This window comes from Podarcis pityusensis (genome assembly GCF_964106645.2).
Source record: "Podarcis pityusensis genome assembly, chromosome: 12".
Lineage (NCBI taxonomy): Eukaryota > Metazoa > Chordata > Lepidosauria > Squamata > Lacertidae > Podarcis > Podarcis pityusensis.
The window spans coordinates 32,023,668-32,043,354 of NC_138037.1; the positions used below are offsets into that span (position 1 = coordinate 32,023,668).

Here is a 19,687-nt window from a genome sequence, read left to right on the forward strand (position 1 = left end):
TTCTCTAAACAACTCCATTATCTTAGATTAGGAACTCAGCTTTATCGGTGAAGAAAAAGCATTGTATATGCATTATAATACTGTGACACCAGATGGCGCTGTGGAGTTCTGTTTTTGCCAACCTGCTTTCTCATACAAAATTTACAACATGTTTAACTGAAGCGTTTCTGTGATGTGTCTGCACCCGGACCAGTACTTTCTCCTCAATAATGCAGGCAATTAAATCAAACCATGAGCTGGTTCAAGCCTGCAAATTTTGTTTCTACGCAGCGCTCCCTAAGTTTTTCCTCGGTAATGTAATTGTGCAGAGTGTATTTTGTAAGACCTGGGATATCTGCAGTTGCAGGTGCGAGTCCTTGAAAGCACTTTCTATGGTTGTGGTTGCACATTTTTTCTTCCAGTTAACAGAGTCACGAGGGTCTCTCCTCAAAAGCCATAGCGCTCTCTCTCTCTCTCGCTCTCTCTCTGTGTGTGTGTGTGTGTGAGAGAGAGAAGAGAGCTGGCTTCACACAAAGCATTCTCTGCATGAATGCTCCCTTGGGAACATTGCAAGGAGATAAAATTGTCCTTACAAGTTGGCCCTGCATGCCCCAATCAAAGGAAAGGAAAGAAGGAAAGCCCAGAAAAAGCAGAGGAAACATGCTGTGTACTATTTTACTAGCAGCAGATGCACTATGAAACTAGATAGGGAGATATAATGAACTGAACTGGGTATCAAATTATTGTAATTTGTATATTTAAGCAGACATCTACATTAAAAAAACCCAACTATTGGACCAATCTAGATTGCTTTGCTCATATTTGTGTGGCATGCAGTTATCTTAATTCAGCCAGTCAAATCATCAGCCTGAAAGCTGACATAACTTTTCTTCACTGTTCCAGCTCACTGTTCACTCTTTCTTCCAAAGCCAGCTCTCAATTCATCCATCATAGGATTCATTGAGCAATACAGATGTGAATTTTGGGCAGAATAAATCAGCCAAAACAAAAAGCAACACAGTGCAAAGAAACAGAACGGTACTTGTCACTTTATTCTGTCAACAGCCTTGAATTCCACACTGTAAATAGGGTGGAGACCCAACGGCATTCAGAATTTCAGCTGCTAGCAAGCATCACCAAATATACGACATGCCCAGAAAATGAGAAGAGAGCCTTCAAAGCTTAATTTCCATTAGAAGGTCTATATTGCATGCTATCACAAGTCGCAAACACCCCCCACCCCACTTTCTTACCAATATCTTACACAAAAGAATATAGTTGTAATACACACTGATGGTAGTTATTATTGAATTGCGCTATATATAACATAGCTGGGGGCATCATTCAGATGATTATAGCGAGAAAGAAATCTTTTTCTGTCCCTGATTTCAAAATCAACATAAGGAGAGGGGAGCACGATGGCATGTGCTGTCCCCACCTCGAGTGTGTGTATGTATGTTTTGCGCACAGGGTGGGAAATCATAAAAGATATTTAAACCACAATACATTGTTACAACACTTCCAACTAGTTTAGATTAGGCTGTTACTTTCCAAAACATCACATACCATTTCAAAGCAACTGTTATTCCTATTGATGCCTCAACTTTGAAACTTCACGTTTAAAAAACACACCAAAAAAACACACCAAATGAAAACACTGTGCTTTGCCGGGAGGGTAGGGGGGAGATTACAAAATTAATAATTTAGGTTTGGAGTGTCTGAATTCTAGTCTTTTAAAAGCTGCCTGCCAACAGATGGTTGGCATTTAGAGAGCACACACTGGCTGGCTGCAGTCCTAGGCACACTTACTTGCAAGAAAGTCCCCAAGAACTCAGTGGCTCTTGCTTCCAAGCAGATATGCACAGGGTTGTGCTTAGTAATTTGTAAACCATATTATTAGCATTTCTTTTTAAGTGCGCCCTTTCACTTACAGAGTGAATCTGGATTTTCCCAGGTGAATTGTGATTTTTTTGCTCTTAGCCACTGCCTCTTGCTTTCAGCTTTTAAATTTAAAATTGCTACAGTGGCTACATAATTCAATAACTGTCCTATTGGAAACGAAGCGGGTATTCTGACTGTGATTTCAGGTTTTTCTGTTTGCTTTGGCAGCTGCTTAAGTGTAGAGTACAAAAACTAATCACAATATATTGGAAAATTTAACGGTGTGTGCATATACATTTCAGTTATATATATATGGCAATCACTATTAATAAAAAGCGTGTTTGAAATTTATGCAAGTGCCCTGTTAATTTCTGTAATGTTGCTATCTATGTGCAGGCAACATCATACTTTGTTATAACGCCATTTCAATTTTAGCGAGGGCTCACTAGCCAAACGCTGGCACCTACCACTTGTAAGGTTATGATTAAACCTCACTTCAAGTCTGTAAAATGTAAAGATACTAGCTTTCATTAAGTGCTGTCATAAATCTTTCTACTCCGGCCTTACTAGATTTAATGTTTAATCTTCTCCTGTGCTGCAGAGGCATTACCCAGGAGTGCATCTAACTCTCGTTTAAAAGGATGTGGGCAGCCGTAGAGCCAGGTGTGGGAAAGATGTAACCTAACCTTAGTCCATCGTAAAAAGGCTGATGAATTAACAACGCAACAACTCCATCTCAAGAAATCAGCAAAAATGCCCAGCCAACAAAGCCCAAAGGATGCGAGTTTCTATAAGTCAGAGGTGGGTAATATGTAGCCCTCCAGATATTGTTGGACACCAACTCCCATGAGCTCCAGCCAACAAGGTCAAAGTCTTTGGGGATGATGGGAGCTGCAGTCCAATGAGATCTGAAGCACCGTAAGTCCTACATCTCTGTGTTGGCCTAACATTATCTTTGGTGTAAGAACCTCCGTGAAAACAATGCACTTACTTTTCTCAAAAGGTATTATGGAAGGGCTCGTGTTTTACCATGGAAGTATTAAAATGAGTGTGTTTCTGAACATTCTTAAACAAGGAGGCAAGAGGAAGTGGATTAGTTTACCTTGTTCCTAGGCCCGTTTAGAATATCTGAAGCCGAGCCTGTGAATTTGCTCCTATGTGAACAATGTCATAAGGGAGATGCCCAGTGGAAGAGGAAGTCCAACTCACTTCCACTGCTGCATGATTCAAAGCACAGAAGACTTTGTGGATGCGTGCTGATATATGGAAGCCCCCTCAGACTTGCCCTCTTAATTTTGTAAACCTTTCGCAGAAAACTTCACATGCTTTTCTGAGGGCTAGAAACCTTCCACATTACAAAAAAGCTGGAAATTCCATACTCCCATGAAATGCAGTGTAAAAATATCAGGTTCACTAGTGCAGATTTAATGGAGGTCTTCCTCCAATATAGCTGTGGTTTCAGTAGAAACCTATTGGTATGCTTTGCTCCAGGAACCAGGCATCCAGTCCATGGAGGAAGATGCTGAGCCCAATTAATGAATGCAGGCGGTAGGCTTCTTTCTCCTCCTCTCATCAGTCTTATTTTTTAAGGGATTGGCTGCACAAGGAAGTCCCGCCCCCCACAGCTGATGTGATGCCTTTGCTTTTCCTGCCAGAAAGATTTCAGCAGGCGTCGGCTGTGTGTGGGAGTTCCCCTTCGCGCAGTGGATGCCTGGAAAATGCAGGTTTCCATTTCTCCGCCCCATCAACTGATTGGCGAAATGGAAAAAATAAATGCTTTGCCAATGCTGTGCTTGGGGCTTCTCAAAGCACTGTGCACAGCGCTGGCAAAGTGGCTTGTGTTGTGGTTTCCAAGTGCCTGGCAGGCTTGGATCCAGAGCAGCTCATCTGCAAATGGAAGGGCTCCTCCTCTTTGTGGAAAGACTCGGGATGTTGTGGAGCCTGTCACTCAGACAAGTGAGGGTCTTCTGAAGTAGATTTTCAGAGGGGACAGGGGAAATGAGCAAAAATTACCATATTTTTCCGTGTATAAGACTAGGTTTTCTCCCTAATAAATTATGTTAAAAATTAGGGGGCGTCTTATACACGGATAGTGCTGAGGCCATTTTCTTAAATCTGAGTCCCCCAAAATAGGGGACGTCTTATACATGGGGGTGTCTTATAGACGGAAAAAATATGGTACCTTCTTGTTTCTCGGAGCGGAAAGTTCTATGGTTGGAGCTTCACTCATAGGATCTCTGGCTCTGATCCACTGTTTGTATCCAATGTTTTTGTGAGGTATTTTTGGACAAGAATAAAAGTGGGTGGCTAAATAGCCTCTAATACAATACTTCCATTTGTTGCTGTTGTCGTTTTTTTAAAAAAAAATCTCTTTAATTGACAGATTCAGAACATCTGTTTTGTTCTTTGATTTGTGTTGCCATGTTTGTTAGCCACCTCTCTGAAAATTTTCCAGGTATAAATTATTTGTAATTGTAAGCGGATTATTTTTCCCCCAAATACTGGGGGTTGGAGCAGGAGTAATTAACAACATACGATTACAGGTGCTTCCTTTGCAGGGAAAATAATCCATATTGTTATTGTAATTTAGCATAGTGATTTAAAACAGCACTATGTGCTATGAAAACATTTCAGTAACTGATAAAAATTCAGTCTGAGGTGGAAAAATTGGATTCATTCAAGAGCCGGATAATTCTGAGGCTCTTCTGTATTAGGGATCTTTCAAGATGGTGAATAATTGTAATAAAAAAAGATTACATTAAAATAATTGACTTTAGTATGATAAGGTGTTTGAATTTGGGTTTGGTTAAGAGTTACACTTATATCTTGTAATGCCAAATAGATGGTTTCTCCAGCTGACCTTTATATGAGGAGGCAGGAAAATCTGTCATCGCTATTCAATTTGTTTAACTGCAGACACATGTTCCCTAGAGACGCCTGACACTATATTATCCATTTAACCCTGCCCTGGACACCTGGATCTTCAGATTAATAATTTTCCAAAATACAAATGAGATATCCCTGCACATTCTTCACTGGATGTTGTGGAAAATAACCTGCTTCAGAAAAAAAGCTTATTCTTTATCCTTTGAATATAGAAATGTCTAATTCTTTAAGCTATTTTGCAAAGGAGTTCTATTCAGTGTAACGCATTTCACTTATAGATGGTTATGGTGCGTGTTAAAAACAAGAATTAAATAACATCCTGTAGCTGAAACAACTTTCTTTCAGTTGGAGATGTTTGGGTTTATGACTATCTGCCCCTTCTGCAGGACCATTTGTAAAATATTTGTAAAGTTTCAGTGGACAAATGAACCTTAAGAATGTTCATCTTACATTTAAATAAAAGGAGGCCGAGAGGTACCTTTTAAAAAAACAACAACATACAAAAGCCTTGCTGCTCATTCAAGCTGTGACCTCCTGTCCTCTTGCGACAGAGAGCCCTTGGCAATGATAATACATTATGATGTCACCTCATCTTCAGAGACAAAACCAACCACTGCCCCATAAAATTCACCTGCTTCCCCTCAAAACTGGAATGATGTCTCTAAGACGGTTGGCTATCCTTCATCTAGAGGGACACAGGTTCCTCACCTCTGCTGGCTGCCGATTGATCTGTTTTCCTCCACTTCCCCTTTCTTTCCATTATCATCGCCACACGTGCTTACGTGTTATCATCTGCTCCAGACACCCTTCCCTTGCCGTCCAATCTGTGTACTCAAATCTAGTGTGCAGCTGGATTGCAGTTTCTGTATTTTAAAGTATATCCACCATCTAGCTCAGTCCAATGGATTATGTAGGCACTGACATCTTTTTTTAGAGGAGGAAGACTGACCCAGGGTTTAGGAGGCGAGCTTGAGATGTGGGTGACCTGCCTGACCCGCTCTTTCCCCCCTCTACTGCTTTTTAAATTGTGGTGTCCCTTCTGACACCGTAAAGCATTGCCAGTAAACTCCTGGGTTGTTTACATGAGCATATTGTAAACAGGCTGCACTGGAAAGAACAAATTAATGGCATTGTGAGGTGCTGCCTGCTGGGGTGAAAATAAATTGTAAGAAAATATAGGGAGACAGGTAATGGGCACTAGCTCTGCGGCACAACACTTTTCAAATAGCTGGTGTTGACTGTGTGCCAATAGATATGGCAATAACTGTCAACAGGATTTACAGTACTTTCACATTTACACAGCGAGAGTGGCGAGGCTGAGAGAGTTCTATAGTTTTATTTAAAGTTGAGTGCCAACTGTTTCTGTACCAGCTATTTCCAAGTAACTGGGTCACAAACACACTGGCTGTCATTCATGTGTCTTGCTAAAGCACTTATTTTATTTTTTTTTAGTCCCCGGTTATCACAAGCCCTTGAAGCATGTTTTTAGAATCTTTGCGGCATTGTCGAGGCATATGTTTGCCGAACAGAATTCCAGCAAGGGGATATCTCGCCATCTGCCATGAATCCCACCAACTCTGGTTGCCCTAATTGAACTCTGGGTGCTGTGCTAAATAGAGCTGCTTCATTTACAATAGGGATGGGCAGAACCAATGAGAATCACCCAAAAGACCCAGGGAGCAAAGCCAGTGGGGAGGGATTCTGGGAGTTGTTGGCATCAGTCTGTCTCGAGAGACAATGGAGTGCACCTCTGAGGGTGAAGTCAAATCATTGCATTAGCAGCACTGAAGTGACCTTCCACGGTGTGCAAGCCTGGGCAGTGTGTATGGAGTTTCCGGGCTGCTGAGATGACAAGACCTGACCTCCCCACCCCACCCCCACAACTTCGGCCTCGCTGATGTGGTCCAAAGGAAATCAGAGCAATACATTTGGCACCAGCTTGGCTGCAGGAGTTGCTGGAAGGAGGCGTACAAGGCGCCATCCAACCACCTGAGGGACTGCATTCCAGTTTTGTGTAGGGTTTACCCCTTAGCCTTTTCTTCTCCTGAAGATATCCCACAAGGCAGTGGGGGTTTAGGACCAGAGTTTTCCTTCTCCTAGACAGGCTACCTTCCTAGGTGGACGAGCCTCATCTGCCCCTCACATCCCTCTGGGAGTTGTAGATCAATGACATCTGGAAATTTACATCTCTCTGTTGCTGTTTAGATTGGTAGCCTAGGCAAGTCGCTTTGAGCTGCTGTGGATATCTGAGGAATCAGAAGACTGATGGAACAATTAACTGAGCCACTGCAGTCAAGGACCCTATTTATCATTTCAGTTCTGGACCCAGAGAATATCTACTTGCTTCACTGATATTAAAGCAGGGGTGCAGACTTGAATAAAATGGGGGGGGGGGGCAGGTAAGCCGTGCCCCATTGATTGCATGTTTATTCGTTTAATTGTGTCCAACTCTTCATGACCCCATGGACCAGAGCACGCCAGGCACTCCTGTCTTCCACTGGCTCCCACAGTTTGGTCAAACTCATGCTGGTAGCTTCAAGAACACTGTCCAACCATCTCGTCCTCTGTCATCCCCTTCTCCTTGTGCCCTCAATCTTTCACACATCATGGTCTTTTCCAGGGAGTCTTCTCTTCTCATGAGGTGGACAAAGTATTGGAGCCTCAGCTTCAGGATCTGTCCTTCCAGTGAGCACTCAGGGCTGATTTCCTTAAGATGGGTTTGATCTTCTTGCAGTCCCTCAAATATTTTATGGGGAGCCAAAGCTCCTTTGGCTCCTAGGAGTTGGCTTCTATGGTAAAGAGTTTTTAAATGCTGGTAGTGGCATCTGGATAAAATCAATGACATCTCAACCACAGTGACATACAATGGTTAATAGGCCAATATCATTAACCAATGAGTCTGACTTAAAAACTTCCTGGAGTTTCAAAAGGACTTGCAACAATGTGTGCCTGGGAGTTGCTGTTTAGGAAACAAGGAAACATATTTCCCACACCCCCGCAATTACATCTGAATACTGTATCTGTCAGGTGCTTTTCTGTATTCTAACCTTTCAAATCCAACAAGGTTATGATTTTCAATTTCCATGCCATATCAATGAAGGATCTTGTATATTGGTTTGGGGATATAAATTAATAGGTCTGATAAGTAATGAGTTATGTTTTCTACTATACTGGCACTGAGAAACTACTACCTGCTGATGTAGGAATGTATTTAAAGTTTTTCTGTAACAAACCTACCCAAACTTGTTGAAAACCTGAAAGTACCTTTGCGCAAATGTTTATATTTCTAACCAAAGTTTCTCCAACACTGGTTTAAATTGCTTTGGTTTTATGCTTTTGTTTGTTAGGGGTACAGATGGCACTCTTGTTCCCACATGAAGGGATATAAAGGGCTGTGTGAAATCTGTTTTTAATTCTTCTAAGCTGAGCCTCAGAATAGCATGTCTTTTCAAAACCCCACATTTCTCAAATGCTTCTTTAGAGTAGCGCTCTCAGCTCTGGCCTGGGTTCATAGCTGAGCAGGTAAAAACCTTTCACTTAGCAAACTGGCGCATGGGAAAGGCAGATCTCTCCTCTGGAAAATGAATTGATTCTGCTAAAACAAAAGATAATAGGAAAGGTTTCCTTTAAAAAAAGAAGGAACTATTTGCAACAACTTGAAAGGAAGGGTGACATTGTGGCCACTGAATTCAGAAGCGCTGAATCCAGAAACTAGATTCCTTTAATAGCACATACATCAGATCTCTTTTCGCTTAGGCCACATGTTTGATTTCTGTCGGGACACGGGTGCCTTTTAAACATATGTTCCATCATTATAGGAATGTGACTGAACTATCCAGTTTATGGCAAGTTTTGATAATGTGAGCTGCTAGATAATTGACAAAAATGTTGCTAGATAATTGAAAAAGAAAGAACCCATTTAACTAGCATGAACAGCATGGAGAATGACATTGTTATACAGCTGTCAAAAAAAGAAAGGTGAATGATGTAAAATGCTGGAACTTGCTTTTGTTAGACTGATAAGGAGTCAAACAAGTTTATGCTCTTGTCCTTCATATATATATATATATATATATATATATATATATATATTTCATGTATTGTAGTCATGAAGACTACAACAAACTGGTAAATGCTACCTGCATTCTGCTGTTGAGTTACATTAGGGTCACAGTGGAAAATGTGGAGCTGTAAACCTCAAAATCTGTGGTGTAAAGAGGTAATTCACAAACAAATTAACAGTATTTTTGCTGTTATTGAACCTACTTGTTTTAACTAGGTTTTCAAGCTTTTATTGGCTAAATCTGTAGGTAAATCTGGTAAGTTAATTGATAGGGGTCAAATTTAAGCAGCAAATCTGAGGGCTGAGGGCACATGCTTATTTTTGAGGTCATTTTGGTTCTGATGTGTTGCTCTAAAAGGGAATTAAAATAAAAGGTACTGAGGATGGTCTTTCCCCCTAACAATGAGAACTTTTGTATATTAAAAATTTGCTAATTAACACTTCTCTCAATACATAAAAGTACACCAATACTGAAGTGCAAATTATTGATAATAAATAGTATTAATTTGAGGGTTGATTATTCTAGCTGTTAATACATAAATACACCTTTGAACATCTTACATTTGTTCTTCAAACCTTCTTGAACTGCCACTCTTGAGCATATGGCTGATCACAAAAGCCAATAGTTGTTTTTTTTAAATAATTTTTTTTAATAATTTCAGCAATATGGAGTAATGCACTCTTGTATGGAAAGTTAAATTATAAATATTTCTCCCCTACAGCTGACTTGGGACTGTGGTGCCAGCCTGGACAGGCTGTGCCAGAGGACCAGGAGCCCAAGATTAGTGGCAGCGGCAGTGGGGAGTTGAAGTAGTGATGGGTAAGAGATTCCCACACCACTGTTGTTGGACACCTCTGTAAGAGAGGGGGAGTTAGCTGGACCAGAGGAGCTGAAGAAGCAACTGGCCAGTTGGCAGAGCTGACTGAGTTGGAGTCGGAGGGAGGGTCGGAGGGTTGGACGCCTACAGGGCAACCAAAGTAGCTTCCATGCCCAAACTGGGGCTAAACCTTGATTGAAATGGGATCTAGAAAATTGGCTTCATCCAAGAGAGCCTGGATGTGGGCTGCAACCATTTGCTCAAGAACCTTGGCTAAGAAGGACAGTAATTCCTTAGTTTTCTGAATCCAGTGGGGGTTTCTTAAGGAGTGGTCTCACCCCACACCTACTATAATGATGTCCATTGTGCTAGGATATATAGAAGCTTGCAGTTTCCCTTCACAACCCCATGTTTCTCAATATCACATGCATTACACTGGCAATATTTGAACATCACCGAATATTCGAAATAAAAGTTGCATGAAGATCCACATCCTTATTAGCATTCAGACTCCTGCCCAAAGCTATGAACATGGTTCACATTCACATGAATTATAATGCTTTCCCTCTCTTGCATGTGTGTGTGTGTGTGCGCACACAGTGTTTTTTTTTTAAAATTGCTGGTGAGAACTGGCTGTTAGATGGGTGAAATTTCTAAATCACTTTTTTAAAAGCACATCAGAAAAAATCTTCTGCCGCTTGCTGAATTTGTTTTGGCATGCAGAGACTTTAATGCACCTGCAGAGAGAATGTTCTCCGTAATGGATGACATCTGGTTTGAAGACAAAAGTGGAATGTCAGTAGTTATAGTAAAGGGTATGACAGTGGTTAGAGCCAATCTAGCTGGCAACTGCTGTGAAGTCTCTGAACAATTGTTTGGAAACATGCAGCTTCTTTAGGAAACTGAATAATGCTTACAAACCGCAAAGGCCACACAGATCCTGGACCCTCATTCCCCATCCTGATGCTCTCTAGCTGATGGGGATTGCACCAGGCTGGCGTAGGCTCTACCAGACATTTGACTCCATCACTTTAGAGTAGCATGCACATGAACATATTAAAATTAATCCTTGAAAGAATTTAATGTGCAGAGGTATGTGCCTGGGAGTGAGAGGTGTCTTGCTAGCTTTAGGCATTCTCCTAAATGAAACTCTCCGCTTTGGACTAGAGCTCGCATTTTAAAAAGGAGAACGGGTAGGAAAAGAACAGAGGTTCAAGCCAAAGATAGGAAAATCGTGTTGCTTTTGGAATCTGCTGCTCATCACAATTGCTTTGGTTGTACTGGGAGAGGGGAAAAGATTGTGTGACTTCCTCCATTTGTTGCAACTGTTATACAGTCTGAGGCTCTGGGATAGATGGGACTCCAAAACCCAGGTCACATTTGAGAGAGCTTGGGCTAAGCCTTCTGTGAAATTCAGTCTGCCCTACTTGTTTCCACCTTAAAAGATTTGCAAATACTCTGATGTACCTCTGTGTTTTTTAAGCTGCATAAAAGGCCATTTTACCCAGCGTAACTTTCCCCATCATAGTGCTGCAGAAATAATATATACAGTGGACACTCGGGTTGCGAACATGATCCGTGCGGGAGGCACATTCGCAACCCGCAGCGTTCGCAACCTGCAGCACTGGGTCTGCGCACTTGTGGGTTGCAATTCAGCACTTCTGCACATGTGCAAAGCACGCTCTAGCGCTTATGCGCATGTGCAGCTGCCAAAACCCAGAAGTAACCCGTTCCAGTACTTCCAGGTTTCGGTGCATCCGTAACCTGAAAAATGCAACCTGAAGGGTCTGTAACCCGAGGTATGACTGTATATATAAAGTTGTGTGTGGCACACTTTTCTCTTAATGGTATAGAAAACCCCTCAGGCTGGAACTAAGTATGTTGTGTCAAACAAGGGGAGGGAAGAGAGGGCATTCTCAGGGGAAAGGAAGTGGGGGGCAGGGGTGATATGTGCCTAACACTTTTGCTCAGCAGCCATTCCCCCAGCTTCTTTCTCTCACTGGGAAACCTTGTCTGGGAGGAACAGCAGTCAAAGGACTTGCAGAGGGAAAGTGGTGGTGAGAATAGAGTTAAACCCCTCAACCCTGGCCACTGTATCTCGCCACCACAAATCTCTGCTCCTTCTATTCTGCCTAACAGCAGCTCATACACTCTCCTGCATTTAGGCCCTGGATGAAGGTTTCTATGGCTTCAATCTCCTCATGGCCCCTCCTTGTTTTGGCTTGCATGTTGGTTGAGGAAGTGTAAATTTAGGAAGATTCTCAAGATAGTGCAAACCAAACAGATTTATCCCCCACCCTTATCTGCATGGCATTCTAACCCTAGCCAAATTGTAAGAAGAAGAAGAAGAAGAGTTTGGATTTGAGACCCCGCCTTTCACTCCCCTTCAGGAGTCTCAAAGCGGCTTCAAACATTCTCCTTTCCCTTCCTCCCCCACAACAAACACTCTGTGAGGTGAGTGGGGCTGAGAGACTTCAGAGAAGTGTGACTGGCCCAAGGTCACCCAGCAGCTGCATGTGGAGGAGCGGAGACGCGAACCCGGTTCCCCAGATTACAAGACTACCGCTCTCAACCACTACACCACACTGGCTCTAACACATCTATTTGGTTGGTTTTGGATTACATGAAGTGCTGCAAAATAAGGATACATTCCCTTTGACATGTGGGTACCTGTAGCCATAATGGAACCCTAATTTACAGATGAATTACCAAGTCCTATTAAGAAAACTAAAATAGTAGAAAAAAATAGAACTTGAGAAAACTCCTGGATGTGCTCTCAAATCTGTGGCTTTGTCAGGGCTAACAATTATTGCTTCACTCTGGAAATAAAAACATCTGACAGGATATTCATTCAGTATAAAGAAATAAGGGAACAGATATTAACAAGTAAGCTTATATTTGTGTCTCAGTTCTCAACCCAGCATAACAGACATTAGCACAAGAGTAATGCAAAACCAGGGATACACAAACATATTAAAATAACTTTATATATATATAGGCTAGGAAAAGACATCAATCTGAAAACAGAAATCCTTTTCTGAAGCTGTCAAGAAATCACCAAATCTGAGCCCAGACAGGAAGCAGGCTGTTTAGATAGCTGAAAGATCTAAACTTTTCACCTGACCTAGTTAGAATTATTCTATAAATCCTCACCTTTAGGACTTGCTGCCAGATAATCTCTCATACATTGAACAGTCATCAACTATTTATAAAAGTATACATAAAATCTTGAAGTTTTATTTATTTCTACTTGGACTCTCACCTTGGCATGCAAACTTCAGTTCCTTAGCATCTGTAACAGTGGTTCTTTTATCTGACCTGTTCTTTTCAAATAGACGATGGCTTCGCCTTTTCCTGGTCTCACCCCAAAGATTTGATCCTCCATGCATGCTTGGGATGTTCAAAATAGCAATCCCTTCCAGGGAAATATTGTTTAAGTCTATCTGAAATCCATCACACTTGCCAGGAAAAGAAGAGGAGAGAAATAAAGGGAGAAATCAGTGATCAGAATTAACCTGCTACATGAGCTCACTTCCACACATACTCATTTTCTATGTTTCAGTTTCTGACACAATACAAATAAGCATAGAGGCCAGTGTCTGGATCCCACCACTAACATTTTCTCCACATCCCGGCCCTGAACTGTAGGGCACCTGTGAAATGGAAAATGAAAAAATGTGATAGCAAAAGAACTAATGCCCTCAAATCTAGTCCCCGATAGTCACCAGTTTTGAAGGCACTTGTGATGACATCACAGAGCTTAGTGGGCAAATACTGGTATTTGTTCAAGCTATCTTCACAATCAGCAACAATGGGCCCTTTAGCTCTCTCTGTCAAAGGTTTCATTTACCCGTGGCACTAAAAAGAAAAGGTCAGGAGTTCTACCTTCTGTATTATTTGATGAGCTTCTGGAGAAAAACAACAATATAGAACTAGCCAAATCCAGAAGGGGAGGTTCTCACTTAAATGGTTCGCTACATCATCAGTCTTCAAACTTGCTTCTATTCATTCAATCAAGTTTCAGGTGTTTTAATATATTACTTTTCTGTATGGTTTTCTTAGACCATTTTAACCAGGCATATCTCTTGTGGGAGACTTGCACTGGTATGATTATAGGAAGCTTACAATGGTATGGTTAAAATCAGTCCAAACTACAGTCACAGCCATTTACATAATGCCTCAGCATATGGTAATATTTTGCTCATATTTTGTTTTAGGAACAGCTACCTGCTCAATCTGGTTCTTTCAGCGAGTGAAAAATTGAAATCTCCTTTGTGAAAGTGGCCCAAGTAGAAGCAGAACTGCAACAGCTAGCCTCTTGAGTCAAGCTACAATTCCTTTCAGGTTTCAAATGCTTTTTGGATTCCACTTTGATCTATTGTGACATCTCACACCTCATTTAGTAAAGTATTGTGATGTTTTTACATAATATGGTTCTAATTCTGACCTTAATTTTTACATAATATGGCTCTAATTCTGACCTTAGTTCATAATAAGTGTTGAAAGCTATATTCACCTAGTAATCTAGGGTAAGAATCATGACAACACTCCACGGATGTCTTTGTGACAGGCATATAACTCCCAATTTGTCTCCCAATTCTTATTATTATTATGGTTAATTATTAAGTAATGACCTATGGAAGGGATGCGGGTGGTGCTGTGGTCTAAACCACAGAGCCTAGGGCTTGCCGATCAGAAGGTAGGTGGTTTGAATCCCTGCGATGGGGTGAGCTTCCATTGTTGAGACCCTGCTCCTGCCCACCTAGTAGTTCAAAAGCACGTCAAAGTGCAAGTAGATAAATAGGTACTGCTCTGGCGGGAAGGTAAACGGCATTTCCGTGCGCTGCTCTGGTTCTCCAGAAGTGGCTTAGTCATGCTGGCCACATGACCCGGAAGCTGTCTGCGGACAAACACCGGCTCCCTCGGCCTATAGAGCGAGATGAGCGCTGCAACCCCAGAGTCGTCCGCGACTGGACCTAACGGTCAGGGGTACCTTTACCTTTTTAATGACCCATGGAGGGTGCCTCTCTGTTGACAGAGGACTAGAAGAAAGAAATGGATGGCAAATGAGAAGTTGCACATAGATGGGAAATAGTAATGGTACCTAATTGTGTCATAGGCCTTCAAATGTCACCACAGCACATCTAATGATGGAAGTTTAAGTGTGGAGCTGCACTTGTTTGTGGTGTGAACAAAGGGTCTTGCCACCATTAGGAACCATCTTTGAGCGACAAGCAAGGAGGAGGAAAGTGGGAAAGGGTGGGGGGAAAATAACTGGCTGACAATTGGTTGGGCTAGGGGAGAAAACTGGTTTCGTTTGCATTTCCACAAGAGACTACATCACACACACTTCTTGAATCAATATGCAAACAACAACAAAAAATCTCTCTTTCAAAATTGGCTCATCTTCAAATTTTGTGATACAGTTCTCTGACTAAACAATGTGTAAAAAGTGTTATATATGTTAGGGGAAAACTGCATATATTAGTAAAATATATATACAAAAGTTTTATTTTATTATTATGGGACATTTCTGGCAAAACCTGCAGATTAGTTAAAATTGCATATAAAATGTATTTATTCAGAAAATCGACACTAAAATGCTGTTTAATTGTGATGAAGTGTGTTGAAAGCCACCTTTTGGGGCAAGGGTAATACAGACTTAAATTGTACCATATGGTTACCAAGTTGACATTTAACTACAGTGGGGTATTGAGTTGTTAAAATACATTAATTCTGTCCCCATGTGCAACCTGGACATCAAACAGTGATGTAGAAAGAAGAACTATCCTTCCAAGTCCATGTATTAATATTTCCAAAGTCCTTTAATTCACCATTGGAACCTCAACCATTATTTGTTGCTAAATTAGGGTGTCGCTCTATCATTCCTTTCACTGCCAAAAAGGGTGAGATACTAAACGATTGCTTATGTGTACTGACATCATGATGATTTGAATCTAATTTTAAAATCATCTAAATAAAAGGCTTATCCAGTCTCTTGGGCTTTTGTTTTATTTTATTTTTAGCTTTCTGCTGCTGAGATAGCAACTTAGTTTTGTACTTTGCTGTTGTCCTTTTAATTCATCATGGTTTTAGCTGTTCAGTTTTAGGGCAGGCGAATCTAACTTCAGGTAGATTCCAAGACCGTGGTTTGTGATTAATATTATTAACGATGTGTTATTTAATGGTGCTTTATTAGTTTTATGGCCTTTTATCATTAACTGCTTTCATATGTCACTTGAGATATTATTGTAGAAAATGTGGCCAAGAAATTTAAGGAACAAAAGGAATAAGCCCTACTGGAAAATACAGTAAAGGGTTCTCTGTTATTCCTTGGCTAGCCTAGTCCTACTCTATTCCACACGAATGAACTCTTATATGAATCATACAAAATGGAGGCAATGGGACCTCACTGACCAGACATGTCTACCTCCAGGCCAACATGACCTGGACAATGGGAAGGTTCATGGAACCCAGGTACAATGACTGGAATTTGTTCACTTTACCCCTATGAAAATGTTGTGCTTAATGCACAATGTCCAATGAGCTCAGACCAGTGTGCCCAATAGGTTGTGCTGGTGCAAATAATGTTCCAAATGGTGCAAGCTCATCTGCAGCTAGTCACTGTTGCCTTCAGTTCCCTTCCCAAGGTTCACTTAAAAATAAAATAAAAAACCCTGTATCATTGAAATCTCACCTTATCCTATCTTGCTTTTTCCTAACCTGTCCCTTCTCCTTGGTATATATTTATTTCCATTCTTATCTGCCCATTCTAGATTTCAGGCTCTCTGAAACGTAGCCATTTATATATGTTCTATGTGTTGCCATACACAATGTTTGAAAGTGGGAGGAAGAAAGACGACTCAGAGCCATTAGGTTTCCATTCCAAAATTTGCCTTTCTGGATCAAAAGTTTAAATCTGCATATAATATTAATGAAAGGCAGCCTAAAACCTCCAGTAACACATCTTGGAATCACTTGGCAGCTGGGATGAAAAACAATTTTTATTGACTTCCTTTTCAGTGAGGGGTGAGAAAGTGTCTAAGTTTTGTATTGGAAGCAAACTTTTGGGGTTTGATTTTACACCTCACATACATGTTAAACATAAAGACGAATTCTTTTTTTACTAAAAATTCTGCTCATGTGTATACTCACTTACTGCTATACATTCTCGATAAACAGATATTAATTTCATAATTAAAAGTAATCTTGTGTAAATACCCTGCAGGCCTCAATGAATCAAACACATACTGTGTGTCAGGCCTCCCACTGTCTTCAAGTGGAATGTACTGGCTGGATAATTAGATAGTACATATTTTTTAACCTTATTTGCATGCATATTATATCTTTTGCACACTGACAAGCAGCAGTAACAACAAAAGTCAGATTACCACAGGGAATTCCCACAAAGAAGTCTTCATTCCTTATAATTTGCAGCCTAAATTAAAATAATTTGATCTTTGACAAGGATGAAATGTCAAGCAGAAGGGGGTCCTCTACAAGCCACAGCCTGTGGCTTCTGAAATCTGCCTAATTTATGTCAGTCACTTCTTAATACATATTTAAGTATTACACGAAAAAGATGATAAATATGCAATCTGACACCTTTGGTATTTCCCTGCTGTTAATTTATAAAGGTCTTGTGCCCCCCAAACTGACTAGAATTATTTAAATAAAGGGAGAATTGTGATATAAGATGGTGCAGGGAACATATTCACTCAATATTGAACACAGCAGGCAGTATACTAAGACAATTATTTCACTAGGCCTCGGAGTCCTGCTGTGATGAGTTACTTTCAGAATTACTAAAGGAGAAATTCTTTTGTTCAGACAGAGGAATTTTCAGTACATGTCCATTTCCATTGTGCTAACATATCGAAGTTGAATTAAGAAAGGCAAATATATTTTATTTGGTATTGTGTTTGTCAGATAAAATGATGGTATTTAGTACACAGCGCCATGTATAAAAGTGGCATAAATAGATAATGATAAAGAATGAAGAAAATGACTTTATAACATGTGGCTGCACACTATCCTAAGGAAAGCCCTGCTGGATCAGACTGAAACCAGCCCAGAATCCTGTTTCGCACAATTGTCAGGGATTCCAGGAAGTCTTTGTGTCATATTTATTGTTGATAACCCTCCTCAGCAATTGGTGCTCAGCAATAAACTACATCTAAACACTGGCATTCCATCTAGCTATCATGGGCAACAGCCATTGATAATCCTAATCTCCATCGGTTTACCACATCTCTCTTAAAAGCAGTGGTAGGGAGTCTGTGGCCCTCCAGATGTTGTCACCCTCCCATCATCTCCAGCCAGCACAGTCAACAGTCATGGATGACAGTAATTTTGGTGCAGCAACATATGGAGGGCTACAAGTCCCTAACCCCCAATTCAGAGTCAGGTGTCACATCTTGCATTGGTCAATTCCATAAATTAATAGTTTGTCATGTGAAGAAATATGTTCTGTTTGTTCTGAATCTTTCTCCACACCAAGAATAACTTTCTAAATCTCTCTATAGTGTTAGTTAAGTCGCTGGGCCTCTCCTTTCACCGCTAGACGTCCACCATAATTTGCTAAGCGCCGATCTGGATTTCAAATGGGCAACCACTTCTAAATCACAACTTTTAAAAGGCTCTGCCCCTGAATGGAATAATAGGTACTAAAATTCTTCCTTAGATTGTGGGCCTCTGTTGCTTTAAGGTTCAGGAATATTCCTCCTTATGGCTTAACCATTTAATGGATGCAGCCTCCTTGCTCAGGGTCCCAGAATAGCTGTCTTCATACTCATAGTCCTTCATAGCCCTTTGCTGTACTGAGAGGATTCTGAACATGTCAGCCCCTCTGGGCACTTTGTCTGAATGAGCAGACTCAAGTAGTGTCCCTGTCCCCCGAGTCTCAAAGCTTTCTTGGTTAGGGTCTGCAGGTTCCTCTCTTCACGGTAAAAGCTGCCTCAGGCTGGTCACTATAGTTCCTGAGCTGAGTGAGTGCCTCTTTGTGAGTCTGAGCTGCATTGCACCTGCTTAAGACTACACCCATTAAATCACCTGCACCGTTTGCCCATATGGCATAGGTGAAAACCCTGCTGCTGTAGACCCACAGCCAATAAGAACCAAGAAAGGATAAAGAGGCTACATGGTCCCAAAATATTGCCAACCGCTTATGAATGCTGGTTATGTTCCTCTCTCTTTTTAAATTCTTCATCACCTAATCGCAAACTGGAGTTCTGTGCACAGACAAAAGTTACTTTATGAAAAGAATGGTTCCCTCACACCCCAAATGCATTCTTTAACCTTTAATTAAGGAAAGCGAGTACAGTTTTCGTGAACTCATCTTTAAAGGTTATAAAATTTAGATGGAATATATAGAAATAAGTTTTTCAAATTTACATTCCCAAGGCTATTCCTGCCCTCACAACTTTTCCCCCTCTATTTTATTCTCCCTAAAAAAACCAAACCTGTGCTATAGAGATCGTAAACTTTCTAGTTGGTTCCTGATGCTAAGTCGCTAAGTTTTGATTTCTTGCTTTTTCAGCTGCTTTAAGAATATACTGTATTTCAGGGTGGTTTTATATCCTACTTTTGTGCTTGTTAGCTGCTATGTTGTATCTCCATAGCTGGAGGTTGTTTGCTTCTGACTAACAGTTGCTAGAAACTGCAGAAAGGAAAAGAGGTGCTTGTTCTGAGATCCTGTTTGCAGATTTCCCATAGGCATTGGACCTCTGGTCTAATCCAGCAGGGCTCTTCTTATGTGGAATGAGAGGTGACTGGCAAGGCAAGGTATAAAATGAAATGAAATAAGGTCAAACTTCTTTCCCTTTTCTACTGTAATAATACTTGCCTAATAACAAAACTGAATCTTATTCCAATGTTCCAAGTTTCATCAGCAGACACTTTATTTCACTGGTCAGTGCAGATTTGGGGAATTGTTTTATGTTGTTTTTCTGGATTGTCACACTGTCAATTTAGAAAAATTCTGTACACTGCCTTGGAATTTAAGCAGTTTATAAATATTCATAAATAAATAAATGTTCAGGGCTATAACAAAAGAATGCCA

The 19,687-nt window shown here is 40.8% G+C and overlaps 1 protein-coding gene and 1 long non-coding RNA gene across 8 annotated transcripts in view; one reads left to right on the plus strand and one right to left on the minus strand.

Moving 5' to 3' along the window:
- LOC308459619 overlaps nucleotides 1–9,630 on the plus strand; it is an 88,929-nt gene extending 79,299 nt beyond the window's left edge. For both annotated transcript variants that reach the window (XR_013978229.1, XR_013978230.1), the window contains exon 3: nucleotides 9,532–9,630. This is a non-coding gene — a long non-coding RNA (uncharacterized lncRNA). The remainder of the gene's footprint in view (nucleotides 1–9,531) is intronic.
- Nucleotides 1–19,687, minus strand: part of DGKB (diacylglycerol kinase beta) — a 253,677-nt gene that overhangs the window by 36,487 nt on the left and 197,503 nt on the right. For all 6 annotated transcript variants that reach the window (XM_080974724.1, XM_080974726.1, XM_080974722.1 and 3 more), the window contains one exon: nucleotides 12,890–13,085. In XM_080974724.1, coding sequence (XP_080830850.1) covers nucleotides 12,890–13,085 — 196 coding nt within the window. The remainder of the gene's footprint in view (nucleotides 1–12,889; nucleotides 13,086–19,687) is intronic.